Here is a 27,005-nt window from a genome sequence, read left to right on the forward strand (position 1 = left end):
AACACAATTTCTCACGTTTCTTACAAAACTTATATTCTTGTGATGTATTCTTTTGTTGAAAAAAAATGTATATATATAGATAGATATAGGAAGATGTGGTATGAGTGCCAATGAGACAACTCTCCTCCCAAGTAATAATTCATAAAAGTAAACCATTATAGGTCAAGGTACGACCTGCAACACGGAGCCTTGGCTCACACCGAACAGCAAGTTATAGAGGGCCCCCAAACTACTAGTGTAAAACCATTCAAACGGGAAAACCAACGAGAAACGAAAAACACATGTGAACTACATAAACAGACGACATCATGCATTGTAACTTTTAAAGCCAATTAAGTAAAAACAATAATCTGAAAGAACGTGCGATATCATATTAGGAAAATTGATGGTCAAACCATAACAAAAAATCAAGTAAAGAATTTTAAGTATTCAACCTTTATAGCTTGCTGTTCGGTGTGAGCCAAGACTCCGTGTTGAAGGCCATTTTTATTTATTTTCAAATTACAAAGGTTATTCCTGATTAGTATTTTTAATTATTTTATTTAGGCGTTTAGAACCTTTGGTGACCTCACAGTTTAAATTTCTATGATAAGTACGTCGTGAGCAGTGGGCATTACAGACGAACGTTCACCTAATTTTCCCCAGTCAATGAATGGCCATAGCTACACTGTTATGAATTTCATTCTAAGGTAACATATAATTAATTTATTCTAACTTGAGCAAATCAGTCCGAGGCTTTTACTCTTATTCTTGATAGAATACTCTACGAGACGGAAAAAAACCTGAACAGTCATATGACCCATGTTCAAGCTAAGACAGCTTTTCCAAAGTCAATAACAACCAATAAAAAATCATATATCTAACAATAAAATATCAACCACTACATATACACACCCAACATCCAATGGAGTTAGACTGTATAATATGTCTGACATTAACCTGAGAACATCATGTCATTTGCTCAATCATTTGAATTTTCTCTCTAACACAAAGTTTTGAAAACAAAAGGCTAAACAATAGGAATATAAAATCCTCATTCAGGAGAAAATGATTCTTACATAAAGAGCCAAACAAAATTAAAAAACTTTTATAAACAAATTTTTAACCTACTAACCGGATCGAAAATCATTCACTTTCCATGTTTGACCCTGAAATTACTTATCGACAGTTTTTTTTTCCACATTTGCATGTTCAAAGGAAATAGCAACGTGAGAAGAAAAGGAACCAGTAAAAAGAAATATGTAAACATGAACGAAAAGGAAACATTAGGATGTAGAGAAATTTTAGAAAATATACAGACAGAAGAACTACGTTCACTTACTGATACAGTTACAAAGAAACTAATAAAAGTTACTACAAGATCAGGTATCACAGCACTGAGTGAAACAACCACTTGCAATGACCCCAATGTGAAGGAAAACGAAACTTTCTCAAAAACCCTAAATTGCATATTTTTGGGGATGCTTTATAGTGTCAAAGAATCACGTTCTGCAAAAATCGCCTAATAGTCCCAGCTGTTGGATTGACATTGCACAGGAATGGTATTAGACAATAGACCACTCGAGTTCATCCGTCACCGGAAAAAACTCGTCAATTATGCGCGCCTTTATATAGATATAAGAAGATGTGGTGTGAGTACCAATGAGACAACTCTCCATCCAAATAACAATTTAAAAAAAAGTAAACCATTATAGGTCAATGTACGGCCTTCAACACGGAGCCTTTATGTTATGACGTTATTTACCAGATAGAGTGGATCGCCTGTAACCCTGCACTATTTACGTTCATCAAGCGTCTTAGTTGATCGTCATTGTGCAGGATAAACTAGAAATAATGTTTGTTTTGTAAGTACCTAATCACAATTCCCTAATGACAGCAGTGCTAATTGTCGGGTAACACGAATGACCAAATAACACTGTTAATATCCGAATAACACTTGAAATTTTAATATTAGCACATATTGTTGACTTTTAAACATTGATTATTAAATAATAGTATATTATCGATGTATTTTATAACTTAGAAATCATTTACATAAAGCTGATAAATTCATAAAGGTTATTTTAGATTCGGTGTGTACATTGAACATGGCGGCCATTGTGATTTCCGTGGTCACCATATTGGATGTACACGCTAAATTTTAAAAAATTTTATGAGCTTTTCTGATTTCTGTAAATATTTATAAGTTATAAAACTCATTGATAATATACTTATTTAATAATCAATGTTTAAAAGTCAACAATATGTGCTAATATTAAAATTTCAAGTGTTATTCGGTCATTACAAGTGTTATTTGGATATTAACAGTGTTATTTTCGGTCATTTGAGGTACCTCTAATTGTCAATTATGAGAATTTAAATTGCAGAATAATTCATGCAATATAGCATTATAGTTTTCCAACCACAAGCTCAACATTGGAACGGACGTGACTATGCCCCTAAACGCATGAATGAATGTTCTCTAAAACCAGAGTTTTTGACGGATATGCATCAAACTTGAAAGTTGTCTATTGTATGATTGTGATAGATCCTTATAAAATGAAGAGTTATTGCCCTTAGATATAACTTGCTATTTTGACCATTTTTGTAATGGAAAAGAAAGATCAGTGTGTAATCAGTTCTTGACTTATCATCAATGCATTATTTATATGCACATTAACAGATCAGTACTTTTCTCAATATTGCAGACTTATGTAATTGTACTTCCTCTGACCTCTTAAATTCACAATGATGTGCAAAAGTTGCCTGATTACAAGTTCAAGACTACCTGTAGCACTGAATCAAGTTTATCTTGAAAAGTATAGACGACAGAGAGATATGCCAACACTAAAAAATTACCATCAGGACATACATACATGATACAAGATATTTTATTTGTCTAATTATGCCCCACCTACGATAGTAGAGGGGCATTATGTTTTCTGGTCTGTGCCTCCGTCCGTCTGTGCGTCCGTCCGTCCGTTCAGGTTAAAGTTTTTGGTCAAGGTAGTTTTTGATGAAGCTGAAGTCCAATCAACTTGAAACTTAGTACACTTGTTGCTTATGATATGATCTTTCTAATTTTAAAGCCAAATTAGACTTTTGACCCCAATTTCACGGTCCACTGAACATAGAAAATGAAAGTGGGAGTTTCAGGTTAAAGTTTTTGGTCAAGGTAGTTTTTGATGAAGCTGAAGTCCAATTAACTTGAAACTTAGTACACTTGTTGCTTATGATATGATCTTTTTAATTTTAAAGCCAAATTAGTCTTTTGACCCCAATTTCACGGTCCACTGAACATAATAAATGAAAGTGGGAGTTTCAGGTTAAAGTTTTTGGTCAAGGTAGTTTTTGATGAAGTTGAAGTCCAATCAACTTGAAACTTAGTACACATGTTCCATATGATATGATCTTTATAATTTTAATGCCAAATTAGATTTTTTACCCAATTTCACGGTCCATTGAACATAAAAAATGATAGTGCGAGTAGGGCATCTGTGTACTTTGGACACATTCTTGTTTTTGTTCTATTTTCATATTTCCTGACCAGTGTGAGAAAAATATTTCTCCTCACTAGTGAAAAATCTGTTCTCGACAAATGATTGGTTGAAATTTAATTGTGACGTTAAATTTTCTTGTTTTCTTCTGAATTTTCTTATTGTGACATCATCGAAAAAGGCGACCATGCCTGATGACGTCACATCAAAAGTACACAACTTTCCTCAAATCTTTTGAAAATTTTTAAGGAAGGATAAAAATCATAAGAGAAACAGATTCCACCACTGTAACTCGTGTATTACGCTATTTCTCCACTCTCAACAGTAAAATTTTTATTATTTAAAAAGCTCGGCAATCCTCGCGCTTTAAATATTAAAATTTAACTGTCTTGAGTGCAGAAAAATCATAATACACTTGTTGCAGTTGTGGAATCTATATTTACCAATCATTTGCCCAAATTTTAAGCTATTCTATCAATTCTTAATTAACTACACTGTTATTGGACTTAATATGATGAAAACTGCCTATGCAACATAAGGTGTCATCTTGACCAATACAGAATAACTTGGCCAATATAGATTTTTTTCTGTATTGGCCGAGTTCTGATCCGGCCTATACAGGATTTCGGAACGTCTCTTGATTTTAGATGGAAAATCACGATAAACACAAACTTAAAGTAAACAGTTGTTTGGAAGACGCAGTTTTCATCTACTCATCATAAACATGCTGAAACAAAATAAAGCATGTATAGTACATGTAATAAATGATTAAAATAATAATCTTGAATGATAAATTGATTTGAATTAAATTTAAACAAAAACATGTATTACACATTTAATTGAAATAAAGTAACATACATGTAGCATGTTTAACTTGTCACATTCTGTATGCGTCTGTCTCAAGTCAGGAGTTTGTTATTCAGTGGTCATCATTTGTTACTGTTTATCCTCTGTTTATCTTTAATACGTTTTATCGTATTGAACATAAACATGATAAAGCAGGCTATGGTTTTCTCTGTTGAATCATGTTATAATTTTTACTGTCTGGGCCTTTTTTTTTTTTATTAATGGCTTGCTATGTGGTATGGATTTTGCCCATTATTGAAGACCTATGATTCTATCATTAAGGTCTTTTTGTCAAGTCAATTAAATGGATAGCTGTCTCATTGTTGATCACAGTCACACATTACATCTCATAAAGACCTTTTTCAAATTTAAGCTTACTAGTATTAAAATTTTAAGAATATATATCAAAAGGTGGTAATTTACTTGAAAAATCTGATGTAAATCAAAATGTAATATAAGCTCCAAATTAAATTAGCAAATTCACAAATTGACCTATATGATTAACAGTGACCTACATGTTCAAGTATCTAAATATGTAGCGTTAAATCAGGCAGCTGGTTTTCTTATTTTTGATAGCTTACTATACATTATGGGGTTTGTATATTATAAGGAGAATAATCTGATAGATGATCATGACCTGATTGTGTTAAACGAATCATAACATCACTAATTGGCTCCAAGGTGCAATCATATTTATTATCAACATTTTGAGATTCATTGACAATCCATGTACCATTATTTTTACCACTGTAAGAAACCAAATGAATGTACATTTTTAGCATTTATTTTTCAGAGGCAATATCAGCTATATTGACTTATTCTCAGTCGTCATGTGAATTGTTGAAGAGGAAGAAAATCAAAAGGGATCTGTTGTTTAAGTATTTGGTAGACAAAGGCATAGTTGTATCTGTCAGTTCAGATAAAAGGACTATTATTGAAAGACTGTTAAAGACATGGGGAACTAAAAATATATCAGCTTTGATGACGGTAATTTTTATAATTATAAATTAACAATTTAAGAATTTTGTTCTTTGCATTTTGAAAAGCAAAATCATTTCAATTTTATAGAAAGGAGTAGGTTCAGTAAGACCCCTTATTGGCTCCAAAATATATCATTTTTACAAAATTGTTAAAATACAAACTTTTATCTATTTATTGGAAAATAAATTACTTCTGCTACATAAATATGGGCTGTTTTTAACAACACAATGCACATATAGGGTACTAGCATCATTAAGTCATGCTAATTTACTGAAATCTTCACAATTTTAGCATTTGAGTCAAATTTTAGACGGTTTCCGTCTTGAATGGAAGTGGCCACATTTGTGTTTATTCTTAATATTTAAATGTAAGTTGTATTTGATGATAATACATAACATATATAAAGGTTGAGAGTGAACACGGATGAGGCCACTTTCATTTTTGATAAAAACAATCTGAAAAGTGGCAAATGTGATAGATTTTTCATTTTAAGCTTGAAATTGAGCGTCTGAAATGACTAAATCAGTTCAAATCTTTCACATAAACTAATTGAATCGACTGAAGTAGACACTTGAGTGTTTAAAAAGTGTCCATAATCTTTCATCAGATGAACCTGAAATTTGGGGCCAAAATCGACCCTTACCGGACCTACTCCTTTAAACCCTACAGAAATGCCTATTATGCAAGTTAGTTTTATAAATATTAATAAAGATTTGTGATATTGTGCAAATGATAATTTATAAATCAAAAGGTTTTATTTTGACAACTACTAAATTGTATATACAGACAGGGTATAACTTAACTATTTACCAATGTTTTGATAGTTTGATATTATGAACCAAAACTGTTGTCAATCAGATTGATGTAAGAAGATGTGGTATGAGTGCCAATGACACAACTCTTCACCACAATTTGTTAAAAAAAAACCCCAATATAAATCAAAGTACGGCCTTCAACACAGAGTCTTGGCTTACACCAAACAACAAGCTATACAGGACCTCAAAAATGACTATAGTTAAAACATTCAATCAGGATAACCAATGGTCTAATCTTAGTATAAAAATACAGAAACGAGAAATACATATGAACCACATCAATGAAATGACAATCTATGAGCGATATGTTCCTGATATAGGACAGGTGCAAACAAATGCAGTGGGTTCAAACATTTTAACAGTGGCCAACCTTCACCCTAACCTGAAATAATAGTGTAACATCACAACATAGATAGACACATTTGTTCTCTTACACACAATTATTTAGCTTCATGTGAAAATATAAATTTCACATTTTGACAAATCAGACAATCAGTCCAATATTATTTTTTTCGATATACAATTTTTTGTACAAAAGGTTAAAAAAAGTACTTTTAAACAGTGTTCTTATATTCAGTGATTTAGCATCATATTTATTCATCTTTTAATTACTTGCATATATCTGATGAAGCTGAGCCCATAATAATTTGACAGTTTTGTAGTTTAAACTGAAATATAATTAAAAAAAAAAAAAAATAGAAAGAATCCCAATACAGGAATTGAACATATATTTCATTCTAAATGTTCTGGCAGAAAGTTTAGACCTTTAAATGCATGAGTCGTTATATAAACTGAAATGCATGGCAATACCAAGTAAAGTACAATAATTTTAAAGGACACAATATATATGGTAAAAGTTTCATGTTAAACATTTTTAGCCTGTAATTCCAATTCAAACACACTTTAAACACGCTTCACCCAAGCATAAAAATGAGTGAGTGCAGAGATTAAATTTTAATTTGATTGATTTTAACATCTACATGAAAGCATTTTTAATTCTTAAATTTTTTATTTCAGCATTATGACGAGGATATGCCATCAAGCTCATCATCCGAGAATTTTTCTGAACATAAAAAAAATCAAGTTATGATACCACAAGTAAACAGTACAGAATTGACCCCTTCTCCAGGAGCAAGTAACCATAGCAGCGCTTGTGAGTCTGCAAGTTCAAATGCAAATGATCTCCAGCTTTTAGGAGAAACCTTTGCCAGATGGTTCTATAAAGTTTTAAACTCTCAAAACCCACAATTGGGGGTTAGTGCAGAAGAATTTGGTCCGTGTCACTTCTGGGATGAAGCTAAACTAATGTTATTAATAGTGACAGATGATCAGTCCACGAAAGATGAATTGTCAGGATCACAATTAGTTTCAGATAGACTTCTCGTATTTACTCAAAGTGAATATTTATTATTTAATCCAAATATTAGCCGTGATGGAGTGTTTGTTAAGTCTGAGCGCCATGGAATGGTAGTCGTATTAGTTTGTGGAACAATTCATAGACAAAATCAACATTTAGGTGTGTTCGATCAAATGTTTGGATTGGTGAAAGATCCTCGATTTAATGACAATTATAAAATAAAACTGACTAAATTAAAACTTCATAACATCAATGTTGATCATGTACCTGCACTAAAGGATAGACCTGAAAGTGAAATTAAAGATTTAATAGCAGTATAATTACCTTTGCTTGGACTTTTTTTTTGTTTTTGTAAAAGTTTAATGATTAATCAGACTAGACTACGTGAACTTTGTCATTTCCCCTGTATTAATTTTATGTAACAATTCTTTACTTATAAAGATATTTTTCGCTGGTGTATACTAACTGAAAGTCATGTGATTCACTATGGTGGAGTTGACCAGTGCGTCGAAAAAACGTCACTTAGTCATTTTGAAATTTAAACTACTGTCACAAATTGCTTAGGCTGAGCGCATGACAATCTTAACACCTTCAAGGCGACACAGGATTGAGCAAGAACATATTGACTTCTATTTCATTAGTCCACAAAACAGCAATACTCTATATTAGTACACTCTGAGAAAACATGTTTAACTGGTAACGCCCCATGATAGACATCCTATTTTAAAATAACAGCTGAATAATGATCCCCAGTCATTATGAGCTCTAGATAGATTTAAATTCTAAGGTACGAACCATTTGGTTTGAGGAGGCAGTCTGAGATATTTGAGAGATAAGATTCTGGCCGTATCTGGATTGAAAACAATAATCTTATCAATTTTTTTGCTATTAGAAACGAATATCCAACAGAATTATTAAGCATTAAATGAACATAATAGATAAAAACGGGGGTATTTTTTTCTTTTGGGCGGAGTTTGCATGTCTGACCGAAATGTCTGTTTCGCTAAACTGATATATTGTATACTTTTGTCAAGACCAGACTACAACCTGCTGCTAGAAGTAGCCTTAATGTCTACATTTTTCGACCGTCATTCATATATTCGTTGTCCGATGATTTCAGACTCATTCGTAGCTTTTGGTTGGTTTGGAATCCCTCACATTCCTTAATTTTGTTGGGTGAAACATATCAACCAAACATTTGGATAAATATTGCTTGTTCATCTTTTTATGCTCGTGTCCACCGTATTATAAATTTTATCGAATAGCCCGACTTGTATCTTGTTTACAACAAGAAATCTGTGAGAATTTTCAATGTCTTTTTTTACTGAAAAGTCCCACATCAAATTTATCAGTAAATAGCTTGAAATCCGTACTATCATTTTATGACAGACAATTAATAGGGAGAATACAGCATCGAAAATGTCCAACCCTTACACCTTTCAGGAACTACAAAATATACATGCACCACGCCAGGAATCGTTTTAAAAGTGCATATTACACTTATTTCCTGTTTTTGTAGCCAAAAAAAGGTCCCAAAAATTTTTGCCTCGCTCCGCTCGCCGTATTTAAAAACTTCGCACCCTCCAAAATCCTGGTTCCACCCCTGTTATATGTAGTGGTCCCAACATCATACCTTTTTAGCTCACCTGGCCCGAAGGGACAAGTGAGCTTTTCTCATCACTTTGCGTCCTGCGTCGTCGTTAGTTTTTACAAAAATCTTCTCCTCTGAAACTACTGGGCCAAATTAAACCAAACTTGGCCACAATCATCATTGGGGTATCTAGTTTAAAAAATGTGTGGGGTGACCCGGCCAACCAACCAAGATGGCGCCATGGCTAAAAATAGAACATAGGGGAAAAATGTAGTTTTTGGCTTATAACTCTGAAACCAAAGCATTTAGAGTAAATCTGACCGAAGTAAAATTGTTTATCAGGTCAAAATTTATCTGCCCTGAAATTTTGAGACGAATCGGACAACCCGTTGTTGGGTGGCTGCCGTTGAATTGGCAACTTTAAGGAAATTATACCGTTTTTGAGCTATTATCTTGAATATTATTATACAGAGATAAACTGTAAACAGCAATAATGTTCAGCAAAGTAAGATTTACAAATAAGTCAACATGACCGAAATGGTCAATTGATGCCTTAAAGTCATAAGAAACGAGTGACCGGTGAAAAATATTGTTCTTCCAATTCTTAAACCAATGCATACAAACATCATAAACTTAGTCTTCTGTGCTCGAATTTATCATTTATTTCGTGTAAATATCGTATAATCGTCAATTTTTTTTTCAATCGGTCAGTGTTGTTGTGAAAATATGGCAGGTAATTAAAGTTCGTGTTTTAAAGCCGAAGTTTAACGATTGTCACCTGTTTGTCAACAATTGACGAAAAATAAACAAAAAAGCATGGAAATTGAGCACGTGTTTAACATGTAAATTCAGATAATAGTTTATTTTAAGGACATCCATGCGTATTGTGGTCACCGGATTTTTACGAGATGGGTCACACTGAGGTCATCTTGCATACGGAAAATATATCGGGGGAATAGCTTGCTGGAAGGAAGCAATTCAAATAAAGTAAACTTCTTCTAAATATGAATAAATTAAAGAATTTTCTTCAGAAAAACGTATATGTACATAAGTTTTACAATGAAAACTATCCATTGAGTTATAAAAAACATATGCAATATTTTTTTTGGATTTGAGGTTTCTTATGACTTTAAGGAGTTATTGCCCGTTATAGTCAATTGTTAACAATTTTTATAAAAAAAAATTATTTTTTGTAAATTTTTAGGAAATATTTTCCACTGTAATTACTGGGCCAAGTTCATTATAGATAGAGATAATTGTAGCAACAATAATGTTCAGTAAAGAAAGATCTACAAGCACATTACCATCACCAAACACCATTTTGTCATGAATTTATCTGTGTCCATTGTTAATATGCACATAGACCATTAGGTCTCTATGAAATTGTACTACAAGATTCCATACTACAAAGGAAAGGCAGGGATCAAGTGTGGGTTAATTGCTCCAAAGGGGGATTCAAAAGGTTTTTTGAGGTTCCAACTTTTTTAAGGGGTTCTTTTTCAAAAAAGTTTCAAGAAGAAATCTTTGATTGCACAGTATTGCGCAATAGATTTGTAAGATCTTGATTTATTTTTTTGTGTGTCAGAAACCTATATTATGTTTAACAGAAATTTGATGACAATCCAAATTCAGACAGTATTAAACTTGAATATTGTGTCCAAATTTGGACCAACTGTTCAGGGTTCAACCTCTGCAGTCGTATCAGGCTGAGCTCAGCGAAGCATTTTATTATAGTTCATTCTTATGTTGTACTGTTTCACCATTTTCAAAGGTTAGGGAGGGATTTGATCCCCCTAACATGTTTATTTACCTTGCGATATTCTGTATCGTTGTATGTGCCTGTCCCAAGTCAGCAGCCTGTAATTCAGTGGTTGTCATTTGTCATTTGTTTTCCCTTAATTTTTTTGTAAATAGACTAGGCTGTTAACTTAGTTTTTCTCGTGTGAATTGTTTTACATTTGTCATTCTGGGGCCTTTTCTAGCTGTCTATGCGGTATGGGCTTTGCTCGTTATTGAAGGCCGTACAGTGACCTATAGCCCAACTTGACAAGTCAAAGTGGACTGCAGTTCTTAAACAGTTTACTAGCATTCACAGTTCTTACTTGACAGCTGTTCATTAGCATTCAGTTTACAAATTCAGGGCAATGATTAATTTGCATATAGGCATTCAAACAGCATTCCATAGCTGTTTTTTTTTTTGGCAGTTTATTTATCCTTCACAGTTATTTAGCAGTTATTGTTGACAAAAAATTTAAATGAGATATCCAAAAACTGATGTCATATTTGAATATTCATGAGAACTGCTACTCTCACAAACATTGCTATACTTTTCAGAAGCACATAGGGATGGATGGACATGTGCATCTTCCCTCACTCAATATACCGTTCTTTATAGCAGGGGTATTAACATAGGTTTTGTCAAATTAATTTTATTTATGAGTCTATACACACGCAAAAAATATAAACAAGTCTAAATTGAAAACAAATTTCAAACATGATTGTGTTGGATAAAAACCACAATTTTTATACGACTTTATGTGTGCATGGAAAACAAATTTCTTGGCAGAGGGGTCTAAATACAGCACAAACAACATTTTCCAAAAGACCAAAAAAGTGAAAAAGTTTATTTTAATAAAATGCATTTGACTAGCAGGTTGAACAACGCATGTTCTTAAACCCTGCTGAATGCCATTTGCAATTGCCAAATAAACAGCTCACTAGATGTAATAAAATGGATCTTAATTATCGATTTAATTAAACAGAAAACAGAAAACAATAAACTTGAGGAAAAGATGGTATACATATACACACATCTGGTGTATTAAATTATAAGCCTGGTACCTTTGAGAACTATATATATAACCTTAACTTCTTACCCTCAAATATATAGGCTGTCTATGCAGTATGGGCTTTGCTCATTGTTGAAGGCCGTACTGTGACCCTATACTTAATTTCTGTGTCATTTTGGTCTCTTGTGGAGAGTTGTCTCATTGGCAATCATACATCTTTTTTTATATTAACAAACAAATGTTTGAATTGTTTTACATTTGTCATTTCATGGCCTTTTATAGCTGACTATTCAGTATGGGTTTAGCTCTTTGTTGAGGCTGTACCGTGACCTATGGTTGTTTATTTTAGTGTCATTTGGTCTCTTGTGGACAGTTGAGCCTAAGTGGCAATTATACCACATCTTATTATTACCAATAACTCAGACAGCTTGAATGACATAGGATCTTAAATTAGTCTTTTTTCCACAAAAAAACATTTAACCTTTAAATCCTTAAAGAAAAACACAACACAGACTTATGTTTGTTGACTAGCTCGAGATCAGCAACTGCATATTGTGAGCTGCCATTTAATAAGACAAATTATCAATATAAACATACACTATACAATATGAACTCAATAACTTGTACCAGTACTAGAGAAATAATCTCATGTCAACCTTTTGCATTTGAATAACTATACGTTTACCCTATACGTTCATATCTATTATAAGGCATAAATGAATACAATATATAAAGTGTTGCTGATAGCCCAGCAAGCATAGTGGACAACGGAATTTATTAAATAATTACATACATGTGTCTTAATATATATATAAGTACATCTGAGTCAGTGACAACTCTACAACAGATTTATCCATCGGATCACCAGCAATGATGGTGATACATGGCTGTGTACATTATGTATATACAACTCATCTAAACATCAACCCAACAATGTTAGATTTGTAAATTTGCTTTCGCAAATTGTTTTGTTCTTCCCTCGCCGGGATTCGAACCCACGCTACTGAGATATCGTGACACCTAATCACCTGCACTGTAGCTATCCCGCTAGACAACACAACCACCTGGGCTTCACAAAAGATAAAGCTTTCGGTGGCCATGTGTTACCTTTCCTCGTCAGTTTTAATCTAGCGTCGTACTAGAGTACATGATATATAAGGCATGGAGATGTTATTGTTACAGATCAGCTCAACTATTTATAGTAAAGGATCTTACAAATTAATGCAAGATACAGTCACAGAAAATAATTATATTTATAAGTACATCTGAGTCAGTGACAACTCTACAACAGATTTATCCATCGGATCACCAGCAATGATGGTGATACATGGCTGTGTACATTATGTTTATACAACTCGTCTAAACATCAACTTAACAATGATAGATCTGTAAATTTGCTTTCGCAAATGTTTTTGTTCTTCCCTCGACGGGGTTCGAACCTATGCTACTGAGATATTGTGACACCTAATGTCTAGCGGGATGGCTACAGTGCAGGCGATTAGGTGTCACAATATCTCAGTAGCATGGGTTCGGATCCCAGCCAGGGAAGAAAAAATTTGCGAAAGCAAATTTTCAGATCTAACATTGTTAAGTTGATGTTTATTTTCTGTGACTGTATCTTGCATTAATTTGTAGGATCCTTTACTATAGATAATTAAGCTGATCTGTAACAATAACATCTTCATGCCTTATATATCATGTACTGTAGTACGACGCTAGATTAAAACTGATGAGGAAAGGTAACATGCGGCCATTTTATTTTTTTTAGAAGCCCAGGTGGTTGTGTGGTCTAGTGGGACGGCTACAGTGCAGGCAATTAGGTGTCACGATATCTCGGTAGCATGGGTTCGAATCCCGACGAGAGAAGAACAAAAAAATTTGCGAAAGCAAATTTACAGATCTAACATTGTTGGGTTGATGCTTAGACAAGTTGTATATATATATTTATATAAACATATGAAAAAAGCAATAGCCACAATTACTACATGTACTAATAACAAAACCTTGAAATATTAACTATTAGGTACAACTTAGCTAGAAAAGTAAATCTTGTACAAACAAGAGATATAATATGATGGTTGACATGAATATAAACTGAATAACTGAACAAATGAATAACTCGATCATGAACGACCTCGCCGGCCAGGAACAACCAAACAAACCCAATAATGGGAAACTGGAAACCTGGGTCCAACCCAAGGGTCCGGAAACAGTCATATATGCTTTTGACCCAATGCGACAAGTCGTCTCACGAGACATACTCGGACGTGTATTGTTTTGAAAAATATATAAATGCATGTATCAAAGTATATTCATAATATGAATGGAACTTGAATGTTGCCCTGTCTGCAGCAGGCTAGAAAGTGATAATCTCAGGGAAAAAATTTCCCGTTATAATGTTAGTCATGTGTCTTATACCTACTGACGTGAACTTAAAAAAATACTACGCTAGTACCCTATATACAATAATTTCTCCCTTTACTACGAAACGTGAGAAATTATACATATTTCAGTATGTTCTGTGGCTGACCAGGAAACCCTATTTTAGGAAACCTGTGTCCTTTTGCCAATGCTAGTGAAACTCTATTGTTTGACCTCACTAGGTAAATGAGAAAAAGAAAAAATAATTTTGTTTGTAAATATGTAAGTAAAAAAGAAATCTTGTCATTAGGACTACAGCTATAAAATATTTGGTACAAAAAAGTCGAAATACAATTATGTTTGTATACATAATAGCCATTTCACCTACATAAAATGAATCTAATAGCAAAATACAAAATTATGCAAATCTTTGTTCTTTAAACATCCCTAAAAATACAATGTTCAAAGTTCAAACTAGAACTAAAATACATAAAGATGTCACTTTACAAACCCAAATATTTTGGTGCTAAAATTCCTACGCCTATGTGTACATGTATTACACATGAGCAATTCCTGTTATACTTTTATGCCTAGGAAATTATTATACATACAATATACATGAATACATCTCATAAGCATAAAAATATACACATAAAGAAAATCATTATAATGATAATTAATGAAATAATTGTTAACTGTGTTTAAAACGAGATAAAATCAATGCAGTGGAAAAATGTTGGAAACCTGTTTTGAAACTATTTGCTTGGAAGAACTGTCTCAGGAGGTATACTTTGGACAGTATAAAAAGGAGAACTATTCAAAACAAAATACACAATCACATGTAAATATATAAGTTAGAGTATATAAAAAGAAACTTGACACTCTTGGTACAAAGTGAAGGTTTTTAAACTATTTCCAACCATAAGTCTATATGAAACACAAGCAAAATTTAATTATAATGCATCATTCTACAAAATACCTAAATAACAGCTAATCTGCTTCCACTATATTAAAAATAAATTGGGTCAATGCCTCCATAGGAACACAGATGATGACCCTGCTAGCATATGACGTTATAAAGGGACATAACTCAAGAACTGTAAAAGTGAAACTGCCAAAATTTGAACTTAAGCTGAGTTTAGTGATAATAGTACATTTTATTAAATTTAGTTGAGACAAACTTAAATTAAGAGAACAGAAACGAAAACATTCAGGAATTTGTCCATATGTAAAGAGGCATAACCCTAGAATGGTAATGAAAGTGCTTGGAAGCACAGTGAATGTTAAAGATTGCTTTAATTTACCTATCTTTTTAAGGGGAGGTTTTTCATTTACAAAAATTGTAGACAGACGAACAAAGTGAAAACTGAAGGGCTCCCACATTCTCACCGGGGAGTCCTTATAATGTCCGTTTTGAGATATTGAAATTGTGATGATTTGGTTCTATCAAAGTAAAAGAGTATTTTATATTCAAACAATAACTGAAATAGCAAAAATTTTGAATTGTTTGTAAACACACCACTTTTGGAGAAAAGTAACGTATTTTTTTGGTTGGTGTTCATTAGTGTGAAGAAAAGAAGTTCAAGCCTCAAAAGCCTGGTTTAACTTTCTGGAAATCCATTTTTTTATACATGACCCGAAGACTGAAAAAAAAAAAAACTCTTTTTGTCAAGTTAACAAATACCAATTCCTAGTGTGAAGCTATAAACATGGGAAAACTTTAAATTCATTCTAAACTTATTAATCCTTTCAATGCTGGTACACTTTTTTTTCTTTTTCTTTTCAAGATTTTCTAATCTAAAGCTTACTATGGAACACAAAATAAAAATAATGAATTTATCATGTCAAATCTGCAATTTGAATTTAAACTGAAAAATAATTGTCAACTTTTTTATTTAAAACAATTTTTTGGCATTAAAATTAGAAAGATCATATCATGGGGAACATGTGTATTAAGTTTCAAGTTGATTGGACTTCAGCTTCATCAAAAACTACCTCGACCAAAAACTTTAACCGGACGGACAAACAGAGGCACAGACCAGAAAACATAATGCCCTTCTACTATCGTAGGTGGGGCATAAAAACATCATTTTTAGATGCATATTTATCTAATTTAAAATATATCACTGGTGATTTATTCAAATTAGCACAAATGATCTCAATACATGATTTTAGTAAAAAAAAAACATCATTATTGGCTGTATATTTATCTTATTTAAAAAATTCCATCTGTGATTTCTTCAAATTGGCACAAATAATCTTTAGACATATTTAAGCCTAATGTAATTTTTAAAAAGAGGGTCATGCCATGAATTCATTTTCATGTTAAATCAGTAAAAAAAATGGGTCTAAATTCCTGATATGTAACTATTTGACATGGCTAAAAGTACCCGGTAGCATTTGACATTAGGGACATCATTACCTCCCCTGTTACTGTATCATATGCCCTTGATAGCAAACTTATATCAGCCTCTCTATAAATCTTGAGGAACCTTAGCTATCAAAAAGTTAAAGTAAAGTTATCGTTTAAAGGAGCATAAACTAAAATTATTTTACTCTTATAACTTGAGTTGTGTTGTAGTAATTTATTAGAATGATCTACTAAATGGTGAAGTGATAATTTGCACGTCACAATGTCAACAAGGGGAGTAATTATAAATAGAAAATGAGAGTTGGTATGAAAGTAAACTTTTAATAAAAAGAATGTTAAATAAAATTGGTTGAATAATTTTTAATCAAATTTTGCAGAGGTACTGCTTCCAATTGGCTTCCCTCAGAGTTACGTGCCTCTAATTGGGACCGCTCTGCCAGGGGTACTGCTTCTAATTAGCTTTTGCAGACAGAGGTATATATGTACTGCTTCCAACTAGCTTCGCAACAAGACAGAGGGTGTGCTCCCAATTAGCTTCACTAAGAGGTACGTGCTTCCAATTGGCTTCGCTCAGACAACCATACTACTTCTAGTGCTGTAATGGTACGGATTTGCAAGTCTATACTATTTCTATTGTTGAAATGGTACATAATTGCAATTAATTGTCATCCAAATTTGCAAAAGCATATTTTTTTTAACATTCTTAATCCAGTTTAATGTCATACCTACTTTCACTCTCTATTTGTAATTTTTTCTTATGGTGACAAATTGTGAAGAACACATTATCACTTGGGAATTTTGTACTCTTCTGTAGTTTTAATCCTGATGAGGGTGCAGTAGGAACAAAAAACTTGTCTATCTTATTAAATAAGACAACCTTTCCATTAGTTGATTACTGTATACCCCTACCTCTTATATTTAATTTTTTTGATAAAAGAAACAATTGTTCATCATTTTATAAGGACTTTCTTTACAGTTATCCCATTTGCAGTGGACATGGGGCATTGACCAGCATATTAACTGTTCTGCTGAGTTTAAAACAAGGTGTTTGATGAATCAAGTTTGATTTAGGCCTTTTTAAAAACTTGAAGCTGATTATTTGATAACTCATTTATCATATATGCTTGTCACCAATGTATGAGCAAAACAAATTTACATGAAATAGAAAAAGGCTGAAATCAAAAGATTTTATCATAGCTGTTATGTGGTGGTTCTTTTTTTAAGGGAAAGCAGTTTGCTTCTCAGTTTCAAAATAATGAACTTTTCAAAACACTAGTTTATTTTGATAGATGATTAATAAAGGAATCAAAAGAGCAAAAATAATTTAAATGTCAATGTGCTTGTTTCCGAAATATAAACAATTGAAATTTTTGCGGGTAAAATATTCTCTCTTGACTTATCATAGCTTTAACATTGGCAGGTTTAAGTTTTAATGAGACTTTAACAGATGGCTTATCATTATACATGTTATAGATTTATAAATCAAAAAATAGGGGGACATTCAAATGAATAAAACCAGAGAATTATGAAAATGTGACAAATATCCCAAAACATGGCAAATGAACTTCCTAATTTCATACATAAAACAAATGTGCTTTCAGATTTCAGCTTACTACTTCAAATTAAAATTTGTGAAGCAATTTTGCCAAAAATAATTCTTTCAGGATGGAAAAGTTGCAATAGCATACCACACAGTTAGGAAATGGTCAAAGGCGATGCAAGACTAAAAATAAGTTGAGGTCAATTTAGGCTGTAACACATATTTACATATAAAATTGCATATAGAAGCTATAGGAAAGAGAAATTTGTTTCTTTTTGGTTATTTCTATGCTTAATTGACATGATACAAAAAGTCTAAGTGCAATAAGACTCTTGCATTGAACTTTTTTTGCAGACAGGGTACTTTAAAGCAAATTTTATTTTCATTTTTCAGTGGAAATTCCGAAAACTTGCATGTAATTTTATTCTCAACAGGCATATATTTGAACCAGTAACTATCCTACAGAAGAAGAAAAAGTTTCATTTGAAAGGAAACGGGTACATTTATCTTTGAAAAGTGATTTTTTTACAGACTTAAAGTTTAAAACTCTTTAAGATAGAATTCAACTAACTCAACTTTGATGTACATAGCTCCTTATCAGGGAATTTTCAGAATCTACATTTACTGATCAGGGAATTTGCTGAATCTACAGTTACTGAACTCATCTCTTAGGCCCAACAACAGTTATTTCAATGTGCATTTCATTTACTGTAGACAATAAACACAAATAAAATAAATTACATTTGTTTTGACTGTTTTTTAAGGTGTAGTGCACTACTTATGGGACAAATTATATCAATATTATAGAAAAGTCTATCGGCTTTAACTCAAAATATGGACAATTATATGTTAAGGTGGTCTGTAATTCAATAATATACAAAATTTTACATTACATTAAGTACATATAGTACACAAATTATTGTTTTACAAATCAATCAAATCAAATCAAATATATTTTATTGTCAATTAAAGACGCCCATTACAGACAGAATAATCACAAGTTAAATTTGGTACAATGATTACAAAATGATTACAATTATTTGAGTACAATTAAATCAATGATTACAACGAAGAGAAAATAAAGACACACTAATGTATATTTATAAAATGTATCATGTTTTAACTTTGACAAATACAGTGATCCTAAAAAATATAGGAAACTGAATTTAAATATTTTGGTTTTTCCCCTGGTGCTTAAAGAAACAGAAACTATATTATTTTACATTCCCTGAAAGTAAGGTGTTTCATCAATATTCTCCAGTTTTTTGGACTTGTCAAAAATTCAGCCAAAGATGCTTAGCATAACTCAATGCATGAAAAGTTTAATGGATGCTTTGTTAAACATACTGCTCAAATTACAGAAGAGAATGTCTAAGTTATATTGGTAAACTGTGCACTAAAAAAAACTTCTAGTATGAGGCATTAAACAGGTGCATTACCTCCCCTTGACACTGTTAAACTTATGATCAATTACAACTGAGTCGAGTACCTATAGCAATAGGCTTGATATTTAGTCAAGAAATGGCTGTGACTGGTAGTAAATAAGGATTACTTACATATTGCTACATGTAATCTCTTGAATGTATCATTACACCAATTTTTGACAATAATATTTTTGATTTCCATATAAAACCATTGCTACACTAAAAATATTTTTGTTATTTTTAGATTCTCCATTCATAACCAATGTAAATGTTAACTTAATAAGAAACATTTTATCTGTTGAGCCACAATAATAAAAATCAATAGCATTTAATGGTAGAGAGAAAAAGAAGGTTGAGTGAAAATTAAAAAAACAATACACTAACCTTAATTAAAATTTCCACTCTTGTTGAAAATGGAGAATCTTTACATTAATTATTTTAGAATTTATCAACTACATTCTTTCTCTTGTTTATATGCAAGATTTATATGAAATGTTCATATTGGAAACTGTTCTGTAGAGTTAGAAAGACCCAAAAGGGAAATATGGTCACTCTTGGTCTTCTCACGGGGGGGTCTCTTCCTATATAAAGGTATATACATATGTGCCGCTGGAATGGGTCCCTTTTTTGATCCGTCAAATATATCAATGGGGTGCAATTTTACCGAGGAAATATATCAATAGGTAGTAATTGACCGATTGTGATATATCAATGGGTCAAAAATATATGAATGGGTTATGATTTCGCTTTGAAATATATGTATAGGTAGGGATTTCACAATTATTCAATATATGAATGGGGGGTGTTTTTAAAATCCCAGCTGCACACCTGTACCCAAAATCCCATGTTGAGACCCCCCCGTGGGTCTTCTTCAGACTGGCAGTAAAATCCTTGCAAAAGAAAGGTGTCTGTTTGGTAGTGCAGGCTATACAAATTGGCAGTCATGTCCTGCGTCAGAATGGGGATTTTAAATTTGATGTCTTGTGAAGAGAGAGTGCCCAGCTGTCAACATGTTAAGAACCATCACAACATCTCTAAGGAGTATGGAGAATTAATCACACTATTATATCCTTCAGCCACAGTAATAATTATCTGAAAAAGAAATACACTTTTCAATTTTCTGTCATATTTTAAGAAACTGAAATAGGCAAAAAATAGCAAACTGGGAATAACAATTAAAGCAGAGAAACTTTTCAAAATAATAATTTGTCCCTTTCTAAAACTTGACAGGTTATTCCAGAAAATATTAAATTGTAAAAAGATTATACAAACCACATGGGAATTTGGGCGTATGACAATTGCGCCGATTTTGAAAATATTCATTCTTTCATTTGCGCCGATTTTATATTTTTTCCTAATTGGATTTACAGGTAATTACAGGTAAGTTAATACTTTTACATTGGCTGAGCACAGAGTATAAAGACAAATCAAGTAACCTTGCAATTGGTTAATGGCTATCCCAATGTTTTGGGTAACCATTCCTTTCCCTAAATGAAATCGATGACTGCTTCACGTTTGACATATATATATTCTGACGTTCCGCTCCTTCTGGTGACAAATGTCATACATTCTTAGACAACGTACAAGAACACATTCCATAACCGTCAACCAATTCGTGATGACGTCCATAAAATTAACGATGGGATGATTTCAACTTCACCATTTGGAACTCTTGGTTTAATAGCTTCCTTGTGAGAAAATGCGAACTCTAGAAATGCCCCCACCAGTACGTATGCCAAACAAAAAAAAGATGGCTTTCGTTATCGACAATTACGCCAAATATAGAAGAGATGAAATCAGTTATATACATGTTATGATTGACAAACGGAAGAGGTCATTAATAATAAATGAAAATAACATTACTGGTATGGAGAGTTGTCTCATTGGCATTCATACCACATATCATTTCACCTGTAATTTACCTGTTATTTACCTTTAAAATAATCGGCGCAAATGAAAGAAAAAATCGGCGCAAATGCAAAACGCCGGGGAATTTACATGATCTTAAATAGAAAATTTTATAAATCTATAAAACAGTTCTTTCTTACTTTTAAAAGTCAACTCTAAAAGCAATTCCAACCTCAATCTGTAAGTACAAGCTGGAATGCTAACCTGAAAAATAAAATGCTTAGTCATTGAAAATAGTAAAAAAGGAATGACTGTTGGTATACTTTATATGTACATTATATATAAAAATATACAAATAGATATACAACATTTTAAGGGAGTTGGCTTCTCAGTTTCAAAATAATTAACTTTTCAAAACACTAGCATATATACTGATAGGGGATTAATAAAGGAATCAAAAGAGCAAAAAAAAATTTGGGTCATCATGCTTGTTTTCGAGATATTAGACATTGAAATTTTGGCGGGAAAATGTTCTCTCTCGACTTTTTATCATTTACAAGTTAAAGTCCTAAAAAACTATTAAAAAATAATTAAAATTTTTATTTATAAGATTTTAACAGATAGCTTAACTTAATTTGTTAATGCATTCAAATGGATAAAACTAGAGGATTCTGAAAATCTTACCAAAATTCCAAAACATGACGAGCAAGCTTCCTTAAGGTAAAAGAAGATGCAGAGAACACAATGTGACAACATCCGAACAACACTTACAAATACTACATACTTTCCAACCTCTGAAACATCAAAGAGTGAGAAATTCCTCTCAGCCTTGACAGTATAGGGGGAGATTTTGCGTTAATGACATTTTGAAGTTAAATATATGACCTGTACACTAACTGATCTACAAAACCAGTGGCGGATCCAGAACTTTTCATAAGGGGGGCCCTGCTGACTAATTTTAGGGGGGGGGGGGGGGGGGGGGGGGGCATTCCAGTCAAGCTTCAGTGGTTTCCTATATAATCAACCAAATTTTTTTCAACAAAAGGGGGGCCCTTGGATCTGCCTATGAAAACACCAATAAAACTAGACAAAGATCTTTATCTAGTTGGAGTTGACATAGCAAAAAAGATTTTCAATTACCGGTACTAATAAATCAAATATTAAAACTACTGACCAAAAGTTTTCAAGTCCAGTGATAGCTGATTGTTTCTTTTTATTGACAGTATGATAAAATTTGTTTAAATAAAGGAATAATATACGTACTTGTATTTAAGATATCTTATACCACAAGTCTTACTCCCCTTCATGAAAACATTGGCACTGTTTTATAACCTAAAAAGGAATTAAAATTGACACAAATTATATATTTGACAAATTTGTTAAATTGCGAGCCTAAATTTTTATTAATCTATTTTGTATTCTGACGCAGCATAATAGTGAGTTATCTCCTGATGAAAGAAACATTCATTCTTGCTGTTTATTGTACTAGTCTCCCTTGAAGTAAAAATTCTATCAGGATTTACTTTTCATGGTATAAAATTCTATTCTTGTACCAGAAAAACATTTATCAAATTGATAAATATCTATTTTTGTGTGTTGTAAATGTGCAAAATAAAAAAAATGTGTGTTGCCTTACAGATAATCCTGATAGACTTTATCACATTTTTCCTGATAATGTACAGAACTAATTGGCTTGAATATACTTGCATTATTTCTTTCATGACAAAGCCTCAGACTTGTTTGAAGATCAATGTTATAATCAATCTTCATTCCAGCTGCTATCCTTGCTGCTTGATTGCTTACATGGCAAAGCCTCGGACTTGGTTGAAGATCTAAGTAAACATCTTCCATGGAGTTGCTTCTCATCTGCCATCTGGACTGAAACTTGGACTGGTTGGCTTCTTGAACAAAAACTAAAATTATAAATTAAATTATATTTATAAGACTTCTGTTGGTTAATATAAATGAAATAGACATATATTCCTTCAAGCTTCATATCCTGACCTGCATCAATGGAGCCATTTTCAGTGTCTTATTTGGTGAACAATTATAATTTTGTTGGTACTTGATTTCGTGGTTTAGCCAAAGCCTGCACACAAGTCTTTACAATGACATCAGTGTATTCAATTCAATATTTCAGAAACTTTAGTCAACAACAAAAAACCATTTGACCTCTTTCAACTTTAAGCCTAGTGCACATTTTTATCCTGTAAACTTGTTTTATGATGATAAAATTTGTTTAAATAGAGGAATAATATACGTACTTGTATTTAAGATATCTTATACCACAAGTCTTACTCCCCTTCATGAAAACATTGACACTGTTTTATAACCTAAAAAGGAATTAAAATTGACACAAATTATATATTTTACAAAGGAGTATGTTCGATAAGGTCCTAAAATGGCCCCCTTTTTTAGCGTAAATTTCAAATTTCGACTGCGTAATAGTGAGTTATCTCCCATTGAAAGAAACATTATTGCTGTTTATTGTACTAGCCACCCTTGAAGTGAAAAGTTCTATCAGTATTTACTTTTAATGGTATAAAATTTTATTTGTGTACCGGAAAAACATTTATCAAACTAATAAATATCTATTTTTGTTTGTTGTAATTATGTACAAAATAACAAAAAAGTGTGCTGCCTTATAGGTAATCCTTATAGACTTTATCACATTTTTCCTGATAATGTACAGAATTAATTGGCTTGAATATACTTGCATTATTTCTTTCATGACAAAGCCTCAGACTTGGTAGAAGATCAATGTAATAATAAATCTTTATTCCAGCTGCTATCCTTGCTGCTTGATTGCTTACATGGCAAAGCCTGGGACTTGATTGAAGATCTAAGTTAACATCTTCCATGGAGTTTCTACTCATCTGCCATCTGGACTGAAACTTGGACTGGCCGGCTTCTTGAACAAAAACTAAAATTATAAATTAAATTATATTTATAAAACTTCTGTTGGTTAATATAAATGAAAGACATAATCCTTCAAGCTTCATATCCTGACCTGCATCAATGGAGCCATTTTCAGCATCTTTTTTTGTGAACAATTGTAATTTTGTTGGTACTTCATTCCGTGGTTTAGCCAAAGCCTGCATATAAGTCTTTACAATAACATCAGTGTGATCAATTTACAATTTCAGAAAATTTAGTCAACAATAAAAAACCATATGACCTCTTTCAACTTTAAGCCTAGTGCACGTTTTTATCCTGTAAACTTGTTTTATGATGATAAAATTTGTTTAAATAGAGGAATTATATACGTACTTGTATTAAGATATCTTATACAACAAGTCTTGCTCCCCTTCATGAAAACATTGGCTTTTTTGGTTTTTTAACCTAAAAAGGAATTAAAATTGACACATACTATATATTTTACAAATTTGTTAAATTGCCAGCCTAAATTTTTATTAATCTATTCTGTATTCTGATTGTGTAATAGTGAGTTATCTCCCACTGAAAGAAACATACTTGCTGTTTATATTGTACTAGTCTCCCTTGAAGTAAAAATTCTATCAGGATTTACTTTTCATGGCATTAATTTTTTTCGTGTACCAGAAAAACATTTATCAAACTGATAAATATCTTTTTTTGTGTGTTGTAAATGTGCAAAATAACAAAAATTTGTGTTGCCTTATAGATAATCGTTATAGATTTTATCACATTTTTCCTGATAATTTACAGAATTAATCGGCTTGAATATACTTGCATTATTTCCTTCATGACAAAGCCTCAGACTTGGTTGAAGATCAAAGTAATAATTAACCTTCATTCCAGCTGCTATCCTTGCTGCTTGATTGCTAATACATGGCAAAGCCTCGGACTTGGTTGAAGATCTCAGTAAACATCTTCCATGGAGTTGCTACTCGTCTGCCATCTGGACTGAAACTTGGTCCTTCCTTTAAGCTTCTTATCCAGATCTGTGTCAATGGTGCAATTTTCTGTGTCTTTGCTCTTTTTGCCTGTAATTCATTAACCATTTTCATTTTAACTTTTAATCAGTATTATGAAGACTGTTTCATGATCACATCATTAATTTTGAAATTAATGTATGCAGATAATTATCAGAATATGGTGGCTAACCAAAACAATCTGATGAATACATTTTGAACAAACAATCTAAACAAAGTCATATTTTCCCAATTAAAATGTAAATAAATATGTAAATAAATATCCAAATTGTCAATATTAAGTCTATTTGTTGTAATAATTTAATTAGAAATTAATGTGATGCATGTTTTATTTCAAATCCTAAATTGGAAGGATCAGTCTATTTACAAATACAATAATTCTTTTAGAATTATATTTCATTAGAGAATAAATTTGAACAAGAAATTAACGACAATTTTGTAATAAAATTTCAAGTGGTCTTTCAAAGGAAAAACTGATTTTTATTACCTAAATTTTTTTTTTAAATAGTTTAAATACAATTGTTATGACCAAATGCTTACATCATCATTATCTGGTAACTAAAATGAAACCATCTTCCTCCAGGTGTAGGACTGAACTTTCATCTGTGCTCATCCATCTGTAATACAAACTTAAATCATCTTAATATTTATGAGACAACAGTTAGTAAATTGAAAAAAATTTATACTTAACTTTGTGGACAACGTGTCAACCGGGATCCTTTGACACCACCTAGAAGAAACTTGGACAAAAAGGCATACAAACATACACACAATCTTATCTTAACATACCTGCTGTCTGATCCTTTGATGCCACCTAAAGGAAATTTGGACAAAAATGCATACAAACACACAATCTTATCTTAACATACCTTTCCGTTGGATCCTTTGACGCCACCTAGAAGAAACTTGGACAAAAAGGCATACAAACATACACACAATCTAATCTTTACATACCTGCTGTCTGATCCTTTGACACCACCTAGAGGATATTTGGACAAAAATGCATACAAACACACAATCTTATCTTAACATACCTTTCCGTTGGATCCTTTGACGCCACCTAGAAGAAACTTGGACAAAAAGGCATACAAACATACACACAATCTTATCTTAACATACCTGCTGTCTGATCCTTTGATGCCACCTAGAGAAAATTTGAAGAAAAGGCATACAAACACACAATCTTATCTTAACATACCTGCTGTCTGATCCTTTGACACTACCTAGAGGAAATTTGGACAAAAATGCATACAAACACACAATCTTATCTTAACATACCTTTCCATTGGATCCTTTGACCGCACCTAGAAGAAACTTGGACAAAAAGGCATACAAACACACAATCCTATCTTAACATACCTGTCTGTCTGATCCTTTGACACTACCTAGAAGACATTTGGACAAAATGCATACAAACACACAATCTTATCTTAACATACCTTTCCATTGGATCCTTTGACGGCACCTAGAGGAAACTTGGACAAAAAGGCATACAAACACACAATCTTATCTTAACATACCTTTCCGTTGGATCCTTTGACGGCACCTAGAGGAAAAGTGGACAAAAATGCATACAAACACACAATCTTATCTTAACATACCTTTCCGTGGGATCCTTTGATGCCACCTAGAGGAAAAGTGGACAAAAATGCATACAAACACACAATCTTATCTTAACATACCTTTCCGTGG

The 27,005-nt window shown here is 32.3% G+C and overlaps 1 protein-coding gene and 1 long non-coding RNA gene across 2 annotated transcripts; one reads left to right on the top strand and one right to left on the bottom strand.

The window, feature by feature from the left end:
- The first annotated feature begins 1,166 nt into the window (after nucleotides 1-1,166).
- On the top strand, nucleotides 1,167-8,420 carry LOC139520208 (uncharacterized protein C3orf38 homolog). The gene is made up of 3 exons (XM_071312679.1): nucleotides 1,167-1,365; nucleotides 5,116-5,309; nucleotides 7,136-8,420. The coding sequence occupies exons 1-3, from the start codon at nucleotides 1,188-1,190 to the stop codon at nucleotides 7,793-7,795; spliced, it is 1,032 nt and encodes a 343-aa protein (XP_071168780.1). The 5' UTR covers nucleotides 1,167-1,187; the 3' UTR covers nucleotides 7,796-8,420.
- A 14,247-nt stretch (nucleotides 8,421-22,667) lies between these two features.
- On the bottom strand, nucleotides 22,668-26,373 carry LOC139520210 (uncharacterized). The gene is made up of 7 exons (XR_011663837.1): nucleotides 25,854-26,373; nucleotides 25,112-25,364; nucleotides 24,670-24,741; nucleotides 24,117-24,322; nucleotides 23,664-23,732; nucleotides 23,107-23,312; nucleotides 22,668-22,731 (listed from the first exon to the last, which is right to left on the bottom strand). It is a non-coding gene; the product is annotated as an uncharacterized lncRNA (long non-coding RNA).
- Nucleotides 26,374-27,005: the final 632 nt, after the last annotated feature.

Source organism: Mytilus edulis, chromosome 4, assembly GCF_963676685.1.
Source record: "Mytilus edulis chromosome 4, xbMytEdul2.2, whole genome shotgun sequence".
Taxonomy (NCBI): Eukaryota; Metazoa; Mollusca; class Bivalvia; order Mytilida; family Mytilidae; genus Mytilus; species Mytilus edulis.

Excerpts from the sequence above, each read along its gene's own strand:
- LOC139520208 (XM_071312679.1), top strand. The coding sequence starts at position 1,188 with ATGTTCAAAGGAAATAGCAACGTGAGAAGAAAAGGAACCAGTAAAAAG. Across the intron at positions 1,366-5,115 it reads AAAAGTTACTACAAGATCAG|AGGCAATATCAGCTATATTG; the intron begins GTATCACAGCAC and ends TTTATTTTTCAG. Across the intron at positions 5,310-7,135 it reads ATATATCAGCTTTGATGACG|CATTATGACGAGGATATGCC; the intron begins GTAATTTTTATA and ends TTTTTATTTCAG.